This window comes from Lolium perenne, chromosome 4 (assembly GCF_019359855.2).
Source record: "Lolium perenne isolate Kyuss_39 chromosome 4, Kyuss_2.0, whole genome shotgun sequence".
NCBI lineage: Eukaryota > Viridiplantae > Streptophyta > Magnoliopsida > Poales > Poaceae > Lolium > Lolium perenne.
This window is the reverse complement of record NC_067247.2, coordinates 244,205,720-244,230,593: the sequence shown is the minus strand read 5'-3', so window position 1 is coordinate 244,230,593 and position 24,874 is coordinate 244,205,720. Positions and strand designations below refer to the sequence as shown.

Below are 24,874 nucleotides of genomic sequence, written 5' to 3'. Positions count from 1 at the left end.
ACACGTTCGTTGGGCAACCCCAAGAGGAAGGTATGATGCGCACAGCAGCAAGTTTTCCTCGAGAAAGAAACCAAGGTTTATCGAACCAGGAGGAGCCAAGAAGCACGTTGAAGGTTGATGGCGGCGAGATGTAGTGCGGCGCAACACCAGGGATTCCGGCGCCAACGTGGAACCTGCACAACACAACCAAAGTACTTTGCCCCAACGAAACAGTGAGGTTGTCAATCTCACCGGCTTGCTGTAACAAAGAGTTAACCGTATTGTGTGGAAGATGATTGTTTGCGAGAAAACGGTAGAACAAGATTGCGAGATGGGTGTATTTCAAGAAAGAGAATTGGACCGGGGTCCACAGTTCACTAGAGGTGTCTCTCCCATAAGACGAACAGCATGTTGGGTGAACAAATTACAGTTGGGCAATTGACAAATAAAGAGAGCATGACAATGCACATACATATCATGATGAGTATAGTGAGATTTAATTGGGCATTACGACAAAGTACATAGACCGCCATCCAACTGCATCTATGCCTAAAAGTCCACCTTGAGGTTATCATCAGAACCCCCTCCGGTATTAAGTTGCAAGCAACAGAGACAATTGCATTAAGTATGGTGCGTAATGTAATCAACAACTACATCCTTAGACATAGCATCAATGTTTTATCCCTAGTGGCAACAGCACAACACAACCTTAGAACTTTACATCCTTGTCCCGGTGTCAATGCGAGGCATGAACCCACTATCGAGCATAAGTACTCCCTCTTGGAGTTACAAGCATCTACTTGGCCAGAGCATCTACTAGTAACGGAGAGCATGCAAGATCATAAACAACACATAAGCATAACTTTGATAATCAACATAACAAGTATTCTCTATTCATCGGATCCCAACAAACGCAACATATAGAATTACAGATAGATGATCTTGATCATGTTAGGCAGCTCACAAGATCCGACAATGATAGCACAATGGGGAGAAGACAACCATCTAGCTACTGCTATGGACCCATAGTCCAGGGGTAGACTACTCACACATCACACCGGAGGCGACCATGGCGGCGTAGAGTCCTCCGGGAGATGATTCCCCTCTCCGGCAGGGTGCGGAGGCGATCTCTGGATCCCCGAGATGGGATCGGCGGCGGCGGCGTCTCTGGAAGGTTTTCCGTATCGTGGTTCTCGGTACTGGGGTTTTCGTCACGGAGGCTATTTGTAGGCGGAAGGGCAGAGTCGGGGGCCAGACGAGGGGGCCACACCATAGGGCGGCGCGGCCCCCCCTGGGCCGCGCCGCCACGTGGTGTCGCCACCTCGTGGCCCCACTTCGTGTGTTCTTCGGTCTTCTGGAAGCTCCGTGGAAAAATAGGCCCCTGGGCTTTGATTTCGTCCAATTCCGAGAATATTTCCTTACTAGGATTTCTGAACCCAAATAGAGCAGAAAACAAAGAATCGGCACTTCGGCATCTTGTTAATAGGTTAGTTCCAGAAAATGCACGAATATGACATAAAGTGTGCATAAAACATGTAGATAACATCAATAATGTGGCATGGAACATAAGAAATTATCGATACGTCGGAGACGTATCATCAGTCCATGAGTGGGACAATTCTTTACTAAAGATTTCATTCTTTCCCAAGGTTGAGCAACATGTTCATTATCAAATTGTTTAAATTTCATTATGTCACTTCTCAAGGACATAATCTTAGCATGAGGATAATATTTTCCAATGAAAGCATCTTTGCATTTAACCCAAGAATCAATACTATTTCTAGGCAAAGACGACAACCAATCTTTAGCTCTCCCTCTCAAAGAGAAAGGAAACAATTTCAGTTTAATAATGTATCCATCTACATCCTTATATTTTTGCATTTCACAAAGTTCAATAAAATTATTAAGGTGAGAAGCAGCAACATCAATACTAGCACCAGAAAATTGCTCTCTCACAATAAGATTTAACCAAGCAGATTTAATTTCTTAAAAGGTTGCTTCAGGAGCATGTGGAGCAATAGGTGTACAAATGAAATCATTGTTATTTGTGCTAGTAAAGTCACACAACTTAGTGTTATCAGGAGTACTCATTTTACCAAGATTAAAACATAGCAACAAAAATAACGACTATAAAAGGAACTAATTTTTTGTGTATTTTGATAAAAAGCAGCAAACAAGACAAAGCAAAGTAAACTAAGCAAAACAATAACAAAGTAAAGAGATTGGAGATAAGAGACTCCCCTTGCAGAAATCCTCTTTCTCCCCGGCAACGGCGCCAGAAAAGAGCTTGATGTTGTGCAGAGCACGTAGTTGGGAAACCCCAAGAGGAAGGTATGATGAGCACATGAACAAGTTTTCCCACAGTAAGAAACCAAGGTTTAATCGATCAGTAGGAGAAAGAAGTCGCTTCTGAAAGTGTTGCTGGCTGACTTTGGCAGGACGCACTACCGGTATCAGCAACAACGTGGAACCTGCACACAACACAACCAAAATACTTTGCCCCGACTTACTGAGGTTGTCAATCTCACTAGTTTTGCTGAAAACAAACGATTAGACGTACAATGTGGAAAGAGATGTTTGTTTGTAGTGAAAATAAAGAGAACAATGCTTGTAGTAGATGGTTTTATCAGTGTAAAAGAAATAACCGGGGTCCACAGTTCACTAGATGTGTCTCTCTATACAGATAAATAACATGCTGGGTAAACAAATTACAGCTGGACAATTGACAGAATAAAGACCATACATGACAAAATGATTATTATGAGATTCAATTGGGCATTACAACAAGATTCATAGACCGTAATCCAACTACATCTATGACTAATAATCCACCTTCAGATTATCATCCGCACCCCTTTCAGTATTAAGTTGCAAGCAACAAATTGTTGCATTAAGTAAAGTGTGTAAAGTAAACAATAGAATTATCCTTGGATAAAGCATTGTTGTTTTCTCCCTAGTAGCGCAATAGCACATCTACAACCTTAGAAGTTATTGTCACACTCCCAAATTACTAGAGGCATGAACCCACTATCGAGCATAAATACTCCCTCTTGGAGTCACAAGCACATACTTGGCCAGAGTATCTACTAGCAACGGAAAGCATGCAAAATCACAAATAACATATAAGACAATCCATAATCAACTCAACCATAGTATTCAATATTCATCGGATCCCAGCAAACACAACATGTAGAATTACATAAAGATGATCTTGATCATGATAGGCAGCTCACAAGAACTAAACATGAAGCATAATGAGGAGAAGACAACCATCTAGTTACTGATATAGACCCGCATTCCACAGATGAACTACTCACGCATCACTTCGGAGGCGGACATGGTGATGAACAGGCCTCCTGTGATGATCTCCCTCTCTGGCAGGGTGCCGAGAAGAGCTTCAGAACCCTCCCGAGCTACGTTCGACGATGGTGGCGGCTAAGGAACTTTTCGTGGATGGTGACTCGGGTGTTTAGGTTTTTCCCGAACATATGAATATATAGGCGGAAGGGCGAGGTTGGTGGGCGCCCGAGTGGCCCACACCATACCTAGGCGCGGCCAGGGGGTGGGCCACACCTAGGGGTGGTGTGTACACCTCCTGGCTCTTCTCCGTCTTCCCTCCGGACTCCGTCTTCGTGACAGTAAAATAGGAACTTCGACTTTCGTTTCATCCAATTCCGAGAATATTTCCTGTACAACTTTTCTGAAATACAAAACAACAGAAAACAAGAACTGACACTGTGGCATCTTATCAATAGGTTAGTTCCAGAAAATGCATAAAAATACCATGAAGTGTAATCAAAACATATAGAAATTAGTGTAAAACAAGCATGGAGCATAAAAAATTATAGATACGTTTGCAATGTATCAATGCGCTTGGATTTATATGAATATGTTCGATCAGTTAAAGAGAATGAAGAGAAACCACCTGAAGGCGTATCAAATTCCTATTGGTATTGCCAAGAAAGCTATGAAACTAACTTTTATAGGGGATAAAAATCAAACTGCTATGTGACATTTACATGCTATTGAAGATCTATGCTCTTTATTTAAATTTACTGGTATTCCTCATGATGATGTAAAGAGGAAATTATTATATCTATCTCTTTCTCGTAGTGCTCGCATATGGTTTCGATCTCTGGATGTTGAATGTCGTCTTAATTGAGAATGTCCGAGGAAAGCTTTCTATCTCAAATACTACACTTCTAAAGAAGCTTATGATGATCCCTGTCATATTTATAATTGTTGGCATCATGTTGGAGAAAGTATTACTTAAGCTTGTGGAAGCTTAATGATCTCATCCGTAAGAATCCTTGTCATGGTATTCCTGATAGTCTTATATTAATAAATTTCTACGTGAGGCTGCCGCAACATCATATGAATTTTCTGGATAATTCATTTGAAGGGAGTTGTACTAATAGAACTCAATAAGAAGCAAGAGATTTATTGGATACTACTGCTAATAATACTGCTGCAGGGATCTTGATAAAGTTAACCAACCTCGTTTTGAATGTGAATATGCATGTGTAGAGAACTTCTCTACTACTATATTGTTTAAAGAATTAAAAAATAGGTTTGGTATTGATCCTCATATATTAGTAGAAGTTTCTAAATTTTTTGCTAACCATTCGAATGTTCTAAGAAGGGATTCAAAGTTTATACTGAACCTCTTAGGGCTTCTCCATATATTGTTAAAGTTGAGAAACATGTTCATCATGCATCCTCTGTTATCATAAAAGAATATGTGAAATCTCCTCCGTATCCAAATATAGTGAAGGAAAATTCACTCTATTCATAATATGTTACCATAGAAGTTTATATTTCTGCATACTTTAAAGAAATTCGAATGAAATTCGTCGTCTTTTGTGCAAATTCAAATTTTACGAATTTCAAAAATCTATTAACGGCCGCCATTTCAAGATCGCTAGTGCCGACCCTCCCAATAGGGTAATGGCGACACCTATTTGGAGCGCGCCGCTGAAGATGATCTTAGGTTGACATCTCACTCAATATTCACCATGTGTCCTCATATCTATCTATTGTGTCTCAATCCATCGCCATCTCTCACTTTCAACAACCCCAAATATATATTCCCAGAAAAAGCAAACACTCCCAAATAGACTAATGAATTTCGAAGAGAAATAAGTTGCCATTTGAATAATCTGTAATGTAATCCATATCTCGAGCCAAAATGTCCCACCTGTCCTCACGAAAAATCACAAACAAACCTCCACAATCTTTCTCCTTGTACAGACCCTACTGACTGAATTTCTGGGCAAGATCAAAAGGGGATACACCCCTGAGCGCACCTCGCGTCGAGCAGAGCACCACCTGACAATGGCGGCTTCCGCCCCGTCCGCCACCTCTCAGATGCGCCCAAGCAACCTCCGTCCTTATTAAAGACCGCCGCCCGCCCGCCGCCTCCCTCCCGCAGACCCCGACCTACCTACCTCGCTCGTTCGCTCGCTCGCGTCCCCACCCCACCGCACGCATCTCGCGCGTCTCGTCCCGTCCCTGGCTAGCCCGTTTCTTGGGACTTGGTGGCCGGTGGATGCGCCAGCCCTCCTCTCTTCCGCGCATCAGGTGATTCGCATCGCCGCCAGGATCCAGTTCTTGAGCAATGTCGGCGGCGGCGGCGGCGGTGGCGCCACCGCTGTGCACCTGGATCGTCGCCGCATGCTTGTCTGCGACCTGCGGCGCGGACGACAAGGACAAGAAGCGCAGCTGCGGTGGCGGCGGCGGGAGCGGGAGCGGCCTTTTTGGCACGCGCCGCCACCTAGCTGCGCGCCGCCGAGGCGGGGCACGCTCTGGTGAGGCCATTTCCGTTTCCCCCTCCACCTTTTCATGGCTTGCCCGGATGTCAACTGTAAAATTGCCAAACAGGCAGTATAACCGGGTGTTTGGGAATTTGTACAGTTTCAGTTATCACATCGCTCGTGTGTGCATTTGGGGTTTCAGGGGAGGGGGGGATTATTCGCTGCTTTGTGCATGATTCTGGATCAGTCAATCTTGTTCTGATGGTGTACCAAGTTTCGGGCTGGCTATGTCCATGATTCCGTTGTGTGATGCAGGCTTTAGGTGAATAAGTGACTCACCGTGATGTTGTCATCATTAAAATAAAATTTCTCATAGCCATGTCGATGATTCCAATGTGTGATGCATGCTTAAGTGAACAAGTGACTTCACCACCACGCGTCATTAAAATAAAAGTATACTTGCTCATAAACCTGGGATTCTTATCAGAGTTGAAGTATACATGAGGAAACTAAAACCATACGGTGGGATTTGGTGTTAGAGATTGTACTGTAAAAACCGGGATGGATTTTGGGGGAGAAAGCATATGCTTTGGAATTATCACCAATGCAATTTCCGTTGCCCTTTGCTACATTTCATCGCAAGCCTGCCCCAATGGATCATGTGAATAAACCTTCCAATATTGTTTCTCAGTTTTGGCCACGTGAACTGATAGGCTCTTTTTTTGTGTATGATGCTACTTTTCTTTTGGGTGCTGTCTATCTGTACCATATGCCGCCTCAAATTAGTTGCACATCACTGAACTGGGACGTTTTATGGTCTGCAGGAATGCCCATTGCTGCTTCTTTGCATCCTGAAAGAGGACCTGTGGAAAACAAGAAGTCTGATACCAAACAACGGAGGGTGGTTGTTACGGGTATGGGTGTTGTGACTCCATTAGGCCATGAGCCTGACGAGTTTTACAACAACCTTCTACAGGGTGTCAGTGGAATAAGTGAGATAGAAGCATTTGACTGCTCCAGCTATCCCACGGTATTTTCTTATTCTACTTAACTATAGTAGGCGTGGGGTTCATTTTCCTGCAATGTAGCTGAAATATCATTTACAGCTACACTGCTTGACATGCTGTCTTTCATACAGAGAATTGCTGGAGAAATCAAATCTTTTTCAACAGATGGTTGGGTTGCCCCAAAGTTAGCTAAGCGAATGGATAAGTTCATGCAATATTTGATAGTTGCTGGTAAGAAAGCCTTGGAAAATGGTGGAATCACTGAAGATATCATGAACGAGTTGGATAAATCGAGATGTGGAGTTCTAATTGGATCTGCTATGGGTGGCATGAAGGTTCGGGTCTTAAAGTGTATTATTTACTTCTAAAAGGGGCAGTGTTTTCTACACCATTGGGGTTAGTACAGCTTACGGTGCTATTTTAAGCAGGTTTTTAGTGACGCAATTGAAGCATTGAGGGTTTCTTACAGGAAGATGAACCCATTTTGTGTACCTTTTGCAACTACAAACATGGGTTCTGCAATACTTGCGATGGATCTGGTGCCCTATATCATCTGGCCTTTCATTAGTTTTTATTTTCTCACTGGTTAATGATAGTTATAATTTTAGCTTATATGCCAATGCAGGGCTGGATGGGTCCAAACTACTCTATATCTACTGCTTGCGCCACTAGTAACTTCTGCATTCTGAATGCAGCCAATCATATCATAAGAGGAGAAGCTGTAAGTAACTTAATTTTCTCGTGTTATCTTGTGATGAACGCTCTGATTATTGGCAATCCTAAACATGCAGGAGTTGATGCTGTGTGGTGGCTCTGATGCACCAATTATACCAATTGGTATGACACCTCTGATTATTTGAGAGCCATCACCCCAATTGTTATTGGCTGGTTGCTTTCGTTTACCCAAACCTCTTGTCTTCTCATGCATGTACTGTTTATCATTTCAACTGTTACACAGGATTGGGAGGTTTTGTGGCCTGTAGAGCTCTTTCACAGAGAAATAATGACCCAACAAAAGCTTCTCGGCCTTGGGATGTGGTTAGTTCTCCAATATTTGTTTAACATAACCTCTACGTAATAGCCAAATAATATATTTCATATGTGTCTACACTCTACATGTCATGTTCATTACCATTATACATTGTACAACATTTTTCTGGCTTGGTTCACGTATTTACCTAATGGTGATGATTGTGCACTATTCACATGCGTGAAATCATCAGAACTTTTACTGTTTAGTGTTTAAACAGTCTGTTGTCTATTTTTTCGTAACAGGATCGTGATGGGTTTGTCATGGGAGAAGGGGCTGGCGTGCTTCTTTTGGAAGAACTTGAGCATGCAAAGGTTTTGTTAATGAGCTTTCATAGATATTTTTGTTTGTACATTTTTTAATTTGTGTAGTTCTTCCATGGTGATTTCATTTCAAATGTCCTAATATGAATTTTTATTCTACAGCAAAGAGGTGCAGAAATATATGCCGAATTTCTGGGTGGAAGCTTTACATGTGATGCATATCATATGACAGAGCCACATCCTGAAGGTGAACAATCTGCTTTAGCCTCGTGGTGCATCTATTCTGTCATGCTTCCCTACTAAATTTTAGACCATTAATGTACTAAAATTATATTTATGTAATATCAGGGAAAGGGGTTATTCTTTGTGTTGAGAATGCGCTAGCTGATGCAGGAGTAACAAAAGAAGACATTAATTATGTTAATGCCCATGCTACATCTACACAGATGGGTGATTTGAAGGAATTTGAAGCTCTTGCCCGTTGTTTTGGCCAGAATCCTCAGGCATACCTCCTGATTTAGAAATCCCCTCTCTCCTCTTATTTGGGTGTGTACTCACGAATGATGTGCATTTTGCGCATGCAGCTAAGAGTAAACTCAACAAAGTCAATGACTGGCCACTTGCTAGGAGCTGCAGGTGGAATAGAAGCTGTAGCTGCTATACAAGTAGGTGTTACCATATTTTTATTTTATGTTTACTTATCTTATGCTATTGTTTATGAATTGTCATTTGGGTTTCTGACCTATATAACTTTCTGCGGTTTCTTGAAATTCTCTATGGTAGTGTGTTTTTGTCTTTCATACAGTATAACTATGCCATGGGCAGCTGATCATATAACAAGATACTAAAAGTGAGTTGTTAGGATCAATAATTTAAAAAGAACTGTTTGCACTTGCACATCACTTCTAAAATTTTAATAAGCTCTTGTATGTCCTGAATTTATAATCATAATCCACTGATTTTACCGATTCACGACCTTTGGAATTGTCGGTTAGGCGTACCTATATCCAAAGCTGCATGCACACAGCCTTTATAATCTAGCAGCGCCATCTCACCCCAAGTCTTTAAGTGTCAATCCGCCCTTCAGAGTTCCCCCGTTGATGATAAAAGGTATCCAAATTAACATAATAACTTACTATGTTTATTATCAAGGAATTTGTATATATGCATATGCTACTGCTAATTGGACCGTTTGTGAGAAATGCCACTACATGTTTTAATTTCTTAGAGCAGCCACAATGGGACGCTTAACCATCAGCGCTAGATCCTGGCTGTTTTAGCTAATTCCCGGTGATTTTGCTGGCATCGACGCATAATTTAGAGTCTGGCGCTTCATTATTGAGTGCAAAATATGGAAACCAAGCAGTGGACGCTTGCTGCATGAAGTAACTGCCATTTTAAGCGCCTGATTTAGCGTCTCCGTGGTGTGGGTGCTCTTAGTATGGCATTTTTCAGTCGCAGAGTTTTGAACAATCCCATTAAGTCAAGAACTCGACAACAATTCATCATTTCTCTCCCCTCTCCACCAATCCCCAACCTCCTGGCAGCTCGCCTTGTGCTGGTGACTCCATCTGCACATGTGTGGCTGGTTGTGTCCCTTGCGGTGGCGAGTGGGTAGATGTGGGCGTGGGCTTGGCCTGTTGTTGTAGGTTTTCGCCCGGTTTTCTCCAAAAAACTGGGCACCTTCTGCTTTTGCCTCCGTTTCAAAAAAAAAAAAAATCTGCACATGTGTGGCATGTTTGGGCCAGGCCGGAAGTCGCAGCCCAAGCCTGGCTGAAAATATCTCCAGGTTGCAAAGCCAGGCGCAAGTACGGTCTCATTGAACTCGCCGTGGAGGGTGAGTACTGGGACTTTCCGAGCGACCATGTCCTAGAGGTTTTGGGTTTAGGGCATCTCCAACGGGCGACATAAACGGACGCTGAGCGACTGTTTGCGTCCGCGCGGGCCGAAAATGCGTCTGGAACACGCTCAAGCGGGACAACGCATAGTGTCCGGGCCGTCCGCAGCAACGCAAACGCGGCGCATATTTGCGCCTCGGATGCGTCGCGGCGGACGCTGCGCGGACGCCCCAAGTGACCGCTCGCTTTTCCACCGGTCCCGCTTGGTAGCGAGCCTGTATCGTGGGCATCGCTTTCGTGGTCGCAGCCTTCGCCATCAATGTCGCGGCGCGCACTAGCGGGCGGCTGGGCTTCTGCGCCACCTTCAATGGCATCGTGTCCCGCGCACGGCCGGCCTTAAACGTTGACCGGCATCGTTGCTGGCATCGCCCACACCACGGACACCTCCACACCCACCACCGCCGCGCGCCGCTGCAGCACCATGGGGAAGAAGAAGAACGACTTCGAGGCGTCCGGCAGCGGCACCAAGAAGGCAGAGCGGACGCACAGGGTGCTGCTGCCCGTCAACGTGGCGCGGCTCATGCACGCGAACTGGACAGACGTGGCGGCTCAGCTACCTCCGGGTGCCCGTGCCTGCGCGCGAGCCATATAGGAGCGCTCAGATCCGGCGCAGGCGGCGGTACCTGCCGCCGGACCTTCGCGCTGATCCCGCCTACGCCCTCGACTCTGACACCTGGCGCACTTGGCGCGAGACCGAGAAGGATCTGAGGAGGAGGGCGGGCTTCCTCGCCGACAGGGACTTCCCGTTTCACCATCCACCGCCGCCTCGTCGTCGAACACGGCAGCCGCCGGCGCCTGCAAAGGACGACTACGACGACGAGGACTACAGCGAGGCGTTGGCCTACCATAACGAGAAGACCAAGGACGACAGCGACGACTACGTCGCCTGCATTTTCCAAGAATGTCAGTTGGCCATAGCGGAGGGCCGGGAGTTCGAGTACCCGGCGACGATGACGGACGACGAGGTCGCGAGGCTCGGCGTCCTCGACTCAGAGGTGGACCGACCGGTGCAGCCGCCGCTGTCCCGGTTTGCCACCGGCATGATCCGGGCCTCACGGAGGAAGAGGCCCTATGACGGGCGCTCGAGGACTCGGCCACGCAACCGGTTCAACCGCCGCCTCCACCTTCGCCATACAACCCGTGGGGGCCTCCACCTCCACCACCGGCGTGGGCTGCTCAACCTCCACCACCGGAGTTGGCTGCTCCACTTCCACCACCGGTGTGGGCTGCTCCACCTCCACCACCGGCGTGGGCTGCTCCACCTCCACCACCGCCGGCGGCACCGGCGTATGTTCCGCCGCTTCCCAACTGGCCGTGGCCGGTATCGGAGCTGGCCGTGACCGACAGCGACGACGAGAACCAGTAGGCGCAGGCGTTCTTAGGGTTTTTATTTTCCTTTCTTTTACTATGTAAATTATGTTCAAAAAATGCAAAATCGAAAAAATGTGTCGTGCCGCTGGAGCCACCCCCGACGCAAACGGACGAGCGGTCGATTTCGACCATTTGGGCCGACGCAAACGACGCGCGCGGACATTTTCGGTGTCCGAAATGCGTTGCCCTGTTGGAGATGCCCTTATGGTGGAGGCCGGATAGCAGCAAGATGACCATATCTGGGAGTGGAGGAGACCAGTGAGGACAAGCTGTCCATGGCCCATGGATGTGGAGTGGTCTACTGGGTATTTTTCTAGCTTGGAGGTCTCTTATCCAGCTCTGTGGCCAGAACACAGCTTGGGAGGCGACGGAAGTGGCGGGGAACGATAAGGGATGAAGGATGTGAAAGAGGCCATGCATTGTTGTCTAAGTTTAACATAATATAACCAATCTATTTGAAAACCAATCTTGAACTCGCCGTGGAGAGTGAGTCTGTATAGCGAAGGAAAAAGGCGCTGGTTTCTCCTGCTATCTGTACAGACGACTTGTTGTCTCCCGTCAGCTCTCCAGATGACTTGTTGTCTCCCTCCAGCTGCCGGGATGACTTGGCGTTGTTTAGTTGACACTGACAACCTTAGAGGCTGTGTGAAACCAAAAATTTACTTAAAGAAAACAGCAGAGTATTTTTTTTTCTGAAGTAAGTTATGACAATTTGTCAATCTCCACGGGTTCCTAGACATGTTTTACCAAAAAGAATCAAGTAACAAGCCACCTTTTATGCATTCAAATGCTTGCAGATGCCCGGACTGATAACCTGCGACAGGTTGTCATTACTTGTTGTGCTACTACCAACTTTAGTGAGCAACTGCAAGGAGCTTCATATAAAGGATCTGCCGTTTGTTCTAATGCAAATCATAATATCATACATCATGACTGTGTTCCTCATGATATTATACTTCTTTATTTCTATGCAGGCTATAAGAACTGGTTGGATCCATCCAAATATCAATCTAGACAATCCGGAGAAAAATGTGGTAATTTTTTCTTGATAGATAGTCAAGACTTTTTTCCTTTTGAATGAATTTTGTTAACACTTCTCACCAAATTGAGAGAATGCTGGTATAAAGAATGTTTATTCTATGCCAGTGTGATGTTCTTTTTCTTTTGTCGGACTATTCTTTACTGAAGAAGCTTGAAGTGAAACAAAAAACCTACCGATGGGATAATATTCCTCCCAGCATGTTCAACTCCTATGCATTTTTTCATTGGAGAACTCTATATTCAACCTAGAACTCTTGCCTGAGTTCAGATTTCAACCCCCAACTTTCAGTTAGTTTAATTTTTTCCTTGAACTTTTCATACCAATCCAAATGCTAGGTGGGTTTGACTCCCTTTGACCCTTTTTTTTTTGGCTGGGTAAGCTGCCATATTTGTTAAGTGAGTCATCACATCACTGCCACAGCATTGCCGCCACGCCATTACTGTCATATCATTGTAATCACTGCCACCTATTAAAACCGCCAGATGAAGCAGTGGAGCTTGTCATCTCCCTCAAGCTACCGATGAACTGCTATGGAACTCTCTCTTGTCCATAGCTGTACCAGAGCCCTCTTTGCTCGCCACTTATCTGCTTTTGAACTTCTACTCCCTGAAGCTTCCCTGGTTGCTTGCAGGAGCCCTCTTTTTCTCCAGACCCCTTCTTTCTCTTCCTCCACTTATGTGACCGAGCCCTCTTTCTTCCCACTCCGCTACAATGACACCTCCCATCTAGTGTTCCGATATAGAAAAGGGAAATATTGGTCTGATTTGGGAGGAGAGAGAACATGGAATGAGTAAGCTTATTGTAGGTGTTCGTGATGGCGTGGCAGTGTTGGTTTGGCAGTGATGCTGTAGCACTGCTGTGGTGGCTCACCTTATTGACATGTCACCTTACTTAGCCAGAAACTGGACTCAGACAGTCAAACCCACCTAAACCAGGATTTGGATGAGTACAAAGGTCTGAACTCGGACAAGAGGCCAAGGTCTTAAATTGGTCACTGCTCACATAGTGTAACTCTGCCCCTTACCTGCAAATTCATCTCCATAAAAGAAATGTAGCTGTTATTTGAACATGGGGTTCCATCTTTTTTTAGGGGTGTATGATCTTTCTGCCATTTTTCAGTTCATCTAATATGCTTGAGTTTTCAATCTTGTAGGATGTTAGCTTGCTGGTGGGATCACAAAAGGAGAGATGTGATGTGAAAGTGGCACTGTCGAATTCATTTGGATTTGGTGGGCACAATTCATCAATTTTATTTGCGCCCTTCAAGTAACCTCGGTTGGTGTGCTAGCTTATGGTGTGACTGCCCGGTGGAAATTGTCAACCAAACTCAACAACATTTCTCAAGCCACAAACATGAAATGGAAATCCAACTTTCGTAGAGTATATTGCTGCATAGTTGAGCAAAGATAGCAATTGAGTTTCTTTTGTATTGCAAAAGCAAATATATCCAATGCAAGGGTACCCATTCAGAAGTTAATCCAGAATGCCTCTTTGGCCCATACTATTTTTGTACCAGATGTTATTGGATTTGTCCTATAGCAATGTTACTGGGGACGGTTATTTTGGTCTCCTGTTCACCAGACAGATACACAAAACTGGCTTGTTGCGTTTTTCTCTCCACGGAGGCGCTGGGAATTTGTACTGTATCATTGATGTGTTAATTACTGCAATAAGCAGCTGCGAACGTCAGCTTCTATATGAAGAAAAAAAACTGCATGGCTTTTGTGGTATCCCGCACTGGGATGATAAGCAATGTTCTGTGGATTTCAAATTTGGTGTTAGTGTGCTTACATGAAATTGCACGTCGACATGTCAATTTGACAAAAAATCAACAGAGTTCAGCAGGCGTTCGGCCCTTCAAAGTGAAGAGTGTTCACGAGAAGTATTGACGAGGGACATCTCGTGATCACTGTAGGTATTTTGATTTAAGGGTGTTCTTTTAGGGAGCGTGATTTTTATCACCTCTCAACCCGACAAGTGGAGTTCTACGTGCCACGGGCTCAGAGCCACGCGGACGCTCCGAGCGCCAGCCACTACACCATCAGTTGTATTCATCGGTTTCACACACGCCATTGATGAATCCGAGCTTCGCACCGTTCCGGCAGATCAAGGAGGGCTAGGACTCTGGCTCCGCTTCGATCCAATCTGCATCCGATGAGGTAATAGGCGGAGCAGCACCGGTGCAAGGGCCCCCATAGGCTACCTTGCAAGCGTTGTCAGGCCTCGTCTTACCATCGAGACACGACATCTTCGTCAAAACCAATCAAACATTTAGACCTCATGGGCTTCATCACAGGTCCCTCACACCGGGGCTGCCCTCCACGCCGATCTAATATCAGCAATCTCCTCGGCGAGCGGTGGTCCGATATCCGGCCTGATCTTCGCTCCAGCCAACGACCACCGCGAGGACGATGAGTTAGATGTGTTTATTTGGACTTCTGCTTCTGCTTTTGGGTCAAAAAAGGTGAAGCCCAAACAAACACCCAAAAACTGAAAAGAGCTTGCCACAAGCGCGGTGGGAAAATGAACTGCGAGGCGGGCCACGATAGAAAGCTAGTCAGGAGGTGCTTCCGCCGCTTTTGCCTGCTTCCCGAGTTGCATCAGACGGAAATACCCTCTCTACTTAAGACAAACTTCAAAGCAATTGCCACTCCATATATACCGAAGGGCCAGTGCAAAAGAGTTGACCCGACCGCCCTCTGTTTTATTTCCCCTGTCTGGCTGTCTCCCGTCCGTGCCATGGCAAGGCTAGGGTTAGGGTTCGCCGCCGCCGCCGCCGTTCCACGCCGCCGTAGTGCAAGATCTCCTCCCCTGCCCCATTCCTGGCCTCCTACAACTCCCTCCATCCCGGAATCGACCGCGCGGTCGAGCTTATCCCCGCCGGCCGCCGCTGACAGGAGCTCTGCGAGCCGCTGTTCCCCGCTGCCCGCGGGTCGATCTTGGCTCCGTCGGCCGCTGGCGAGAGGATCTCGATCCGTTGGGCATCCCATCTCCGTTCCCGGCCTCCTTGAAGTCGCGGACGACGGGTGGAGTTCGTCCCCGCCGGCCGCCGTCCTCTCCTCTCTGCAGGTTGGTCTCATCGACCTTGCCATGGCGCTCGCCCAAAGCCCGAGTCGCTGCTCCCCATCCGGTTCGTCGACCTCAAGAGCAACCCGCACGCCACGGGATTTCCGATCTGCAGCAGTTACTCCCTGACGGCGATTTGCACAAAAATAACCCAAAAGTGAAAGAAAAGCACAGACTGACCCTCCGGCGAAACTATTTCACCCATCTAACCCTTTTGTGTGGCGCCCCTCTCATGGGCGCCACACATGCCCATGTGGCGCCCGTGCTGCCGGCGCCACAAACCCATCCGACGTGGCCCGTCGACGCTGAGCTGGTGAGCCGATCCGACGTGGCAGCATGTGTGGCGCCGCTCCCATCGGCGCCACACTTTGAAAGTGTGGCGCCCGTGGCAAGGGTGCCACACATCCACTTAAGTTTGGCCGCGCGCGCCCGCCCAGCCCGACCCATCTTCTTTCTCCTCCCTCTGTTCTTCTTCACTGAGCATAGGCGCCCGGTTCTCTCTCTCCCCCCTCTCCCCCCACCAAATCCACCACCAAATCATCAGATCTGTCCGTGGAGATCGTTCCCAACTCGTTCCTTGAGGTAATCTCCTCCGTTCCCCTTCTTTTCATCCATTGATTTTGTGTATTTGGTTAAATCTACATGTGAAACCCTAGATGTGGATTTGGTTGATTTGAGGGTGGAGATGGATTTGGTTGGATGTTGTACGGTTTGCCTACGACGTCAAGTACGGGAAGGCATGGAAGGCCAAACAAGCGGCATTTAAGATGTTGTACGGTGATTGGGAGGAAGCATACAACCGAGTCCTAGGTTGTTGTTAGCGATGGCCGCAACTAACCCGGGCATGGTGCATGTGGTGGAGCCTTCCGCAACCAAAATGACATTGCATGATGGTAAAAGAGTGAGGGTATTTCACCGTGCATTTTGGTCATTCAAGCAATGCACGAGGGCATTCGAACATTGTAGGCCCGTCATAGCCGTGGATGGTACCTTCTTGACCGGGCAGTACAAGGGCACACTATTGGTGGCAATAGCAAATGATGCTAGCAACCGTTTAGTACCACTGGCTTTTGCATTGGTAGAGATTGAGAACAATGATAACTGGGAATGGGTTTTCCATATATTGAGGACGAGGGTCATACCACCCTCAAAGGAAGTGTGTGTCATCTCCGATCGTCATCAAGGAATTCTCAATGCGGTGGAGCTTGCAATTCCCGGTCATGCTCCCTTGCATCACCGATGGTGCATGAGGCATTTTTGTGCAAACTTCTACCGGGCATGCAAGAGCAAAGAGTTGTCTGACCTTCTTCAAGATTGTTGCCTCGCTTATTCTGAGCGCCGCTTCGCAAACCTGTACAACAGCTTGCTGAAGCACAAAGTCCTCAATGCGGGTGGTCAAGAGTTTCTTCATAGACACCTCATATTTAACTCAAAGTGGGCAAGAGCTTATGATGAGGATGGGAGGAGATATGGCCAAATGACAAGCAACATGCATGGCCGAGTGCTTCAACAATGTGTTGAAGGGTGTCCGTGCATTGCCCGTGACGGCAATCATTCAATACACATTCGAGAAGTTGGATGTCTATTTCCAGAACTACACCGATGAAACAGAGAAGGAAATTGCTATGAATTGCGAGTTCCCAACGAAGGTTCAAGAGTTCATGGATTTTCAGGCGAGGAAGGCGGACTCCCAAACGGCTACATGTTATGACAATGTTGACTGGGTTTACCAAGTGAATGAGCCGGGAGGCACCACACAAGGTGGTGTCCAACACGGAGGCCGGGCTTTCCGTGTGTCCCTAAAGACATGTGAATGCACATGTAGGAGGCCCTCTTTGCTTCATTTGGCTTGCTCCCACTTGCTAACAGCGGCACGCACTAGACGTGTCGACTACAATAACCCGCTCACCGTTCGGGAGTCCGAGTTCTCAATTGAAGCCACAAAGAGGACATGGGCTCCAAGGTTTCCTCCTTACTTGGATCAATCACAATGGCCGGATTATCGTGGTGTGCAAGTTTGGCCAGATCCGGAATGGAAGGTTGTGAAACATGGAAGAAGAAAGACAAAGAGGTATCACGGAGATATGGATAGATGGGGTCATTCGGGAAACAGGCTATTCCAAGAAGCTCGCGAGCCAAATAATTGTGGATCATGCAATAGTAAGGGCCACAATAAAAGGAAGTGCACATCCGGCAAAAAATCAAAGGGCAATGATGCTACCACAAGTCAAGCATCAAGTAGCCAACAAGCTTCAAATCAACCTCGAAGCCAACAAACCCCAAGCCAACAAGCTCCAAACCAATCGTCTCCGCGTCAACCTCCTCCAAGCCAACAAGCTCCAAGCACACAAGCCCCACGGCAACAAGCTCCAAGCACACAAGCCCCACGGCAACAAGCTCCAACGCAACAAGCTCCAAGTCAACAAGCTCCAAGGCAACAAGCCCCACGGCAACAAGCTCCTACGCAACAAGCTCCAAGGCAACAAGCCGCAAGGCATCAACCACAATGGCGACAAGCTCCAAGGCAACCAAGGATTCATGTAGGGCTTAGTAGAGGTCGGCATGGTGGCCGTCGGGGTACTAGTATGCTACGATACCTAGCGGAGCCTTATCCGTATGTGTCTCCAAGTTACTAATTGCATTGTACTTTATATTTTCCTATTCCATGACTAACTTTGGTTTTTCAATTTGGTTTACAGCTATGGCAACTCAACCCACCAAGGGGAAGGGGGCATGGGAGGGCAATGAGAAGGAGGAGTCCGTTTGGGAGGAGGCGGCAAGGACGGTGCGGAAGAGGGAGAAGGAAGAACTTGAGAGGAAGAGGCGGAGGAGATAGCTAAGAAGAAGGAGGAAGATGACCGTATGCAAAGGGGTATGAGGAATACCTATTGCGCAACAAGAGGAGGAATGAGAAGCTGAAGGCCGAACGGGACCGCAAGGCACGGATAGAATTCCTGAGGAGCTGCCAACTTGAGCAAATTAGGAGGGAGAGGGCCAATAGGATACACCTAGAGGAGGTGGCTAGGGAGGCTGAACGCATCAAGTAGGAGAGAGCTCAAGCGGAAGCTGCAAAGACGGAGGAGCGCCACCACTTCTTCGATTCGGTCGTTCAGTTGGCTCGTGACATAAGGGAGAAGGAAGAATTGGCTGAAGAATGTAAGAAGAAGAAGGCGAGGGGGGAGGGAGCCTTTGCCACGCAGTGATGTCCCTTTGGCTATGTTCTTGTTGTCGAACCTTTATGTTGTCGAACCATGATGTTGTGTGAACCTTGATCTTCTCGAACCTTCATGTCGTTGAACCTTATTGTAATTGAAACCTTGATGTCGTCGAACCTTATTTGTCGTTTGAACCATTATGCTGTGTCGTACATATTCAGTGCAATGTTGTACTCAAAATTGTTTGAATATGGTAGGGTATTTCATGGTTTTAACACAAGTCAATGTGTGGCGCCCTTCACACTGGCGCCACACTGCACTGTGTGGCGCCCGTGGCATCGGCGCCACACATGCCAACATATATCAACTTTTGGGTCGAAAACATCCAGGGGCTCCGGACGATTAGTCCTTAGCCGTTTTGGCGAGGCTCTTTGTGTGGCGCCCGTGGCGTCGGCGCCACACTGTGAGGTGTGGCGCCCGTGGCATCGGCGCCACACATAGAACCTCACCAAAACGGATAAGTCCCAGACGATTTGTCTTACAGTATGTTTTGGGCAATTACAAATGGATGTGTGGCGCCGAAGGGAGGGGCGCCACACAGTGCAGTGTGGCGCCATTGGGAAGGGCACCACACATTGACTTGTGTTAAACCATGAAAAATGCTACCATATTCCAACAAAACTGCCATCATATCAACAACTATTTCATACACACATCATATCAACAGCAATTTCGTATACACATCATAGACATTGGTGGTTGATTTGGTGGGGGGGAGAGGGGGGGAGAGAGAGAACCAGCCGCCTCAAGTGAGAGAAGAAGAACAGAGGGAGGAGAAAGAAGATGGGTCGGGCTGGGCGGGCACGCGCGGCCAAACTTAAGTGGATGTGTGGCGCCCTTGCCACGGGCGCCACACTTTCAAAGTGTGGCGCCGATGTGAGAGGCGCACACATGCTGCCACGTCGGATCGGCTCACCAGCTCAGCGTCGACGGGCCACGTCGGATGGGTTTGTGGCGCCGGCAGCACGGGCACCACATGGGCATGTGTGGCGCCCATGAGAGGGACGCCACACAAAAGGGTTAGATGAGTGAAATAGTTTCGCCGGAGGGTCAGTCTGTGCTTTTCTTCCACTTTTGGGTTATTTTTGTGCAAATCGCCCTCCCTGACGGGATCTCTAACCTAGGCACACTGCTACCGGTGGATTTGATGTATCTTTTGAAGTATATTTGATTCATTTGCTAAGTGTATAATATTGATTCACTTCCTACACCGGATTCATTTGCTAAGAGTAAAATATTGATTTGTATACGTTGATTCAGTTCGTCACTTTCACCATCCAGATAGAGCCTTATGGATATTTTTTTATAGTGATTACAAAAACTCATTTCTTTTACTTATAAGCCAAAAGGTAAAATTATTTCGGTAAAAGGCATTTTTTCCAATTATTTTGATAAAATTATTTCGGTAAAAAGCCTTATGGTGCTCTCCCTTGTCATTAAAATTATTTCGTAAAACCCCTGTTTGTATCAGTTTTCGCCCGATTTCCCTTTAAAAGCTTGACACTTTTCTTCTTAAACATCATAATTATGTAACAAAAACAGTCGGAGATAGCTAATTCGTTTCAAATGAACATTTATACAACATCTTCAGCACTTAGGGGCATTTTAGACATTTCACTCATAAAACGAAGAGCAGCAGCTATAAAAAGCTCTCGTGCCAAATATCAAATATTGTTTTTCAACAACTGCTTCTTACAGCTGTTTTTTCACAGCCCACCAGTGATACGCGTGAAGCACACGTCCGTTGGGAACCCCAAGAGGAAGGTGTGATGCGTACAGCAGCAAGTTTTCCCTCAGTAAGAAACCAAGGTTATCGAACCAGTAGGAGTCAAGGACCACGTGAAGGTTGTTGGTGACGGAGTGTAGTGCGGCGCAACACCAGGGATTCCGGCACCAACGTGGAACATGCACAACACAATCAAGATATTTTGCCCCAACGTAACAGTGAGGTTGTCAATCTCACCGGCTTGCTGTAAACAAAGGATTAAATGTATAGTGTGGAAGATGATGTTTGTTGGCGAAGAACAGTAGAGAACAATGTTTGCAGTAGATTGTATTCAGATGTAAAAGAATGGACCGGGATCCACAGTTCACTAGTGGTGTCTCTCCAAAGATAAATAGCATGTTGGGTGAACAAATTACAGTTGGGCAATTGACAAATAAAGAGGGCATAACAATGCACATACATATCATGATGGCTACTATGAGATTTAATCAGGGCATTACGACAAAGTACATAGACCGCTATCCAGCATGCATCTATGCCTAAAAAGTCCACCTTCGGGTTAGCATCCGCACCCCTTCCAGTATTAAGTTGCAAACAAGAGACAATTGCATTAAGTATGGTGCGTAATGTAATCAACACAAATATCCTTAGACAAAGCATTGATGTTTTATCCCTAGTGGCAACAGCACATCCACAACCTTAGAACTTTCAGTCACTGTCCCAGATTCAATGGAGGCATGAACCCACTATCGAGCATAAATACTCCCTCTTGGAGTTACAAGTATCAACTTGGCCAGAGCCTCTACTAGCAACGGAGAGCATGCAAGAACATAAACAACACATATATGATAGATTGATAATCAACTTGACATATTATTCTATATTCATCGGATCCCAACAAACACAACATGTAGCATTACAAATAGATGATCTTGATCATGATAGACAGCTCACAAGATCTAACATGATAGCACAATTAGGAGAAGACAACCATCTAGCTACTGCTATGGACCCATAGTCCAATGAGGAACTACTCACACATCAATCCGGAGGCGATCATGGTGATGAAGAGTCCTCCAGGAGATGATTCCCCTCTCCGGCAGGGTGCCGAAGGCGATCTCCTGAATCCCCCGAGATGGGATTGGCGGCGGCTGCGTCTCTGGAAGGTTTTCCGTCTCGTGGCTCTCGGTAATAGGGCTTTCGCGACGGAGGGAATAAATAGGCGGAAGGGCAGAGTCGGAGGGCTGACGAGGGGCCCACACACTAGGGCGGCGCGGGCCCCTCCCTGGCCGCGCGGCCCTGGCGTGGCGGCGCTTGTCGCCCCACTTCGTATGCTCTTCGGTCTTCTGGAAGCTCCGTGGAAAAATAAGACCCTGGGCGTTGATTTCGTCCAATTCCGAGAATATTTCCTTTTTAGGATTTCTGAAACCAAAAACAGCAGAAAATAGCAACTGGCTCTTCGGCATCTCATCAATAGGTTAGTGCCGGAAAATGCATAATAATGACATAAAGTGTGTATAAAACATGTGAGTATCATCATAAAAGTAGCGTGGAACATAAGAAATTATAGATACGTTTGAGACGTATCAAGCATCCCCAAGCTTAGTTCCTACTCGCCCTCGAGTAGATAAACGATAACAAGGATAATTTCTGAAGTGACATGCTATCATAATCTTGATCAATACTATTGTAAAGCATATGAGATGAATGCAGTGATTCGAAGCAATGGTAAAGATAATGATTAAACAACTGAATCATATATCAAAGACTTTTCATGAATAGTACTTTCAAGACAAGCATCAATAAGACTTGCATAGGAGTTAACTCATAAAGCAATAGATTCTTAGTAGAAAGCTTTGAAGCAACACAAAGGAAGATATAAGTTTCAGCGATTGCTTTCAACTTCAACATGTATATCTCATGGATAATTGTCAACACAAAGTAATATGATGAATGCAAATAAGCAAGTATGTAGGAATCAATGCACACAGTTGACACAAGTGTTTGCTTCTAAGATATAAAGAAGTAGGTAAACTGACTCAACATAAAAGTAAAAGAAAGGCCCTTCGCAGAGGGAAGCATGGATTACTATTTTTGTTCTAGAGCTTTTATTTTGAAAACATAGAAACAATTTTGTCAACGGTAGTAATAATTCATATGTGTTATGCATAAGACATCTTATAAGTTGCAAGCCTCATGCATAGAATACCAATAGTGCTCGCACCTTGTCCTAATTAGCTTGGATTTACATGGATTATCATTGCATAACATATGTTTCAACCAAGTGTCACAAAGGGGTACCTCTATGTCGCCTGTACAAAGGTCTAAGGAGAAAGTTCGCATTGGATTTCTCGCTTTTGATTATTCTCAACTTAGACATCCATACCGGGACAACATAGAAAACAGATAATGGACTCCTCTTTAATGCATAAGCATTCAACAATAGATAATATTCTCATAAGAGATTGAGGATTAATATCCAAACTGAAACTTCCACCATGATTCATGGCTTTAGTTAGCGGCCCAATGTTCTTCTCTAACAATATGCATACTCAAACCATTTGATCATGATAAATCACCCTTACTTCAGACAAGACGAACATGCATAGAAACTCACATGATATTCAACAAGGTGTAATAGTTGATGGCGTCCCCAGAAACATGGTTACCGCTCAACAAGCAACTTATAAGAGATAAGATACATAAGTACATATTCAATACCACAATAGTTTTTAAGCTATTTTCCCATGAGCTATATATTGCAAAGACAAGGAATGGAATTTTAAAGGTAGCACTCAAGTAATTTACTTTAGAATGGCAGAAAAATACCATGTAGTAGGTAGGTATGGTGGACACAAATGGCATAGTTTACGGCTCAAGGATTTGGATGCACGAGAAGTATTCCCTCTCAATACAAGGCTTTGGCTAGCAAGGTTGTTTGAAGCAAACGCAAGTATGAACCGGTATAGCAAAACTTACATAAGAACATATTGCAAGCATTATAAGACTCTACATTGTCTTCCTTGTTGTTCAAACACCTCACCAGAAAATATCTAGACTCTAGAGAGACCAATCATGCAAACCAAATTTTAACAAGCTCTATGGTAGTTCTTCATTAATAGGTGCAAAGTACATGATGCAAGAGCTTAAACATGATCTATTTGAGCACAACAATTGCCAAATATCAAATTATTCAAGACATTATACCAATTACCACATGAAGCATTTTCTGTTTCCAACCATATAACAATGAACGAAGCAGTTTCAACCTTCGCCATGAACATTAAAAGTAAAGCTAAGAACACATGTGTTCATATGCAACAGGGGAGCGTGTTTCTCTCCCAAACAAAGAATGCTAGGATCCGATTTTATTCAAACACAAACAAAAATAAAAACATACAGACGCTCCAAGTAAAGCACATAAGATGTGACGGAATAAAAATATAATTTCACTAGAGGTGACCTGATAAGTTGTCGATGAAGAAGGGATGCCTTGGGCATCCCCAAGCTTAGATTCTTGAGTCTTCTTAAAATATGCAGGGATGAACCACGGGGGCATCCCCAAGTTTATACTTTTCACTCTTCTTGATCATATTGTATCATCCTCCTCTCTTGATCCTTGAAAACTTCTCCACACCAAACTCAAAACAACTCATTAGAGGGTTAGTGCATAATCAAAAATTCACATATTCAGAGGTGACATAATCATTCTTAACACTTCTGTACATTGCACAAAGCTACTGAAAGTTAATGGAACAAAGAAATCCATCAAACATAGCAAAACAGGCAATGCGAAATAAAAGGCAGAATCTGTCAAAACAGAACAGTCCGTAAAGACGAATTTTTCTGTGGCACTTAACTTGCTCAGATGAAAAAGCTCAAATTTAATGAAAGTTGCGTACATATCTGAGGATCACGCACGTAAATTTGCAGATTTTTCTGAGTTACCTACAGATGGGGCTGCTCAATTTCGTGATAGTAATAAATCTGTTTCTGCGCAGTAATCCGAATCTAGCATCAACCCTACTATCAAAGACTTTACTTGGCACAACAATGCAATAAAATAAATATAAGAAGAGGTTTCTACAGTAGTAACAACTTCCAAGACTCAAATATAAAACAAAAGTGCAGAAGTAAAATAATGGGTTGTCTCCCATAAGCGCTTTTCTTTAACGCCTTTCAGCTAGGCGCAGAAAGTGTGAATCAAGTATTATCAAGAGATGAAGCATTAACATTCTTACCAGGGGCTTTGGGAGTTTCCTAAACAATACATTGTATCTGGTCTATGTAAGTAACTCCTCTTTCGTTGCTTTTAGGCTTACTATTCTCATCAAACAAATTTTCAGGAACAAGCCAAGCATAGTTATTTTCTAGAGCTTCATGCATTCCTAGGAGCTTACTAGGTATCGGTACTTTAATCTCCCCCCATCATTTACATTATTAGTGTACTTTATTCTATCCATGTCCATCTTTTCAAGTGTTTTTGCAAAGTCGGTGAACAACCCAAACCTCTTATGCTTAATA

The 24,874-nt window shown here is 45.4% G+C and overlaps 1 protein-coding gene across 2 annotated transcripts; it reads left to right on the top strand.

The window, feature by feature from the left end:
• Positions 1–5,230: 5,230 nt before the first annotated feature.
• Positions 5,231–13,978, top strand: LOC127332425 (3-oxoacyl-[acyl-carrier-protein] synthase II, chloroplastic). 2 transcript variants are annotated; one of them, XM_051358728.2, is made up of 14 exons: positions 5,231–5,786; positions 6,557–6,762; positions 6,871–7,074; positions 7,168–7,278; positions 7,365–7,460; positions 7,531–7,576; positions 7,698–7,777; positions 8,015–8,083; positions 8,195–8,279; positions 8,381–8,535; positions 8,617–8,697; positions 12,099–12,158; positions 12,276–12,335; positions 13,497–13,978. In XM_051358728.2, the coding sequence occupies exons 1-14, from the start codon at positions 5,597–5,599 to the stop codon at positions 13,611–13,613; spliced, it is 1,560 nt and encodes a 519-aa protein (XP_051214688.1). In that variant the 5' UTR covers positions 5,231–5,596; the 3' UTR covers positions 13,614–13,978. The 2 variants fall into 2 exon arrangements, with proteins under 2 accessions (XP_051214688.1, XP_051214689.1); XM_051358729.2 differs by lacking the exon at positions 12,099–12,158 and having other exon boundaries at positions 5,233–5,786.
• Positions 13,979–24,874: the final 10,896 nt, after the last annotated feature.

What these genes read in the sequence shown, in the direction of transcription:
- LOC127332425 (XM_051358728.2), top strand. Translation starts at nt 5,597, where the DNA reads ATGTCGGCGGCGGCGGCGGCGGTGGCGCCACCGCTGTGCACCTGGATC. An exon ending in TGCACCAATTATACCAATTG is followed by an intron (nt 7,577 to 7,697) that starts GTATGACACCTC and finishes ACTGTTACACAG; the next exon opens with GATTGGGAGGTTTTGTGGCC. An exon ending in ACAATCCGGAGAAAAATGTG is followed by an intron (nt 12,336 to 13,496) that starts GTAATTTTTTCT and finishes TCAATCTTGTAG; the next exon opens with GATGTTAGCTTGCTGGTGGG.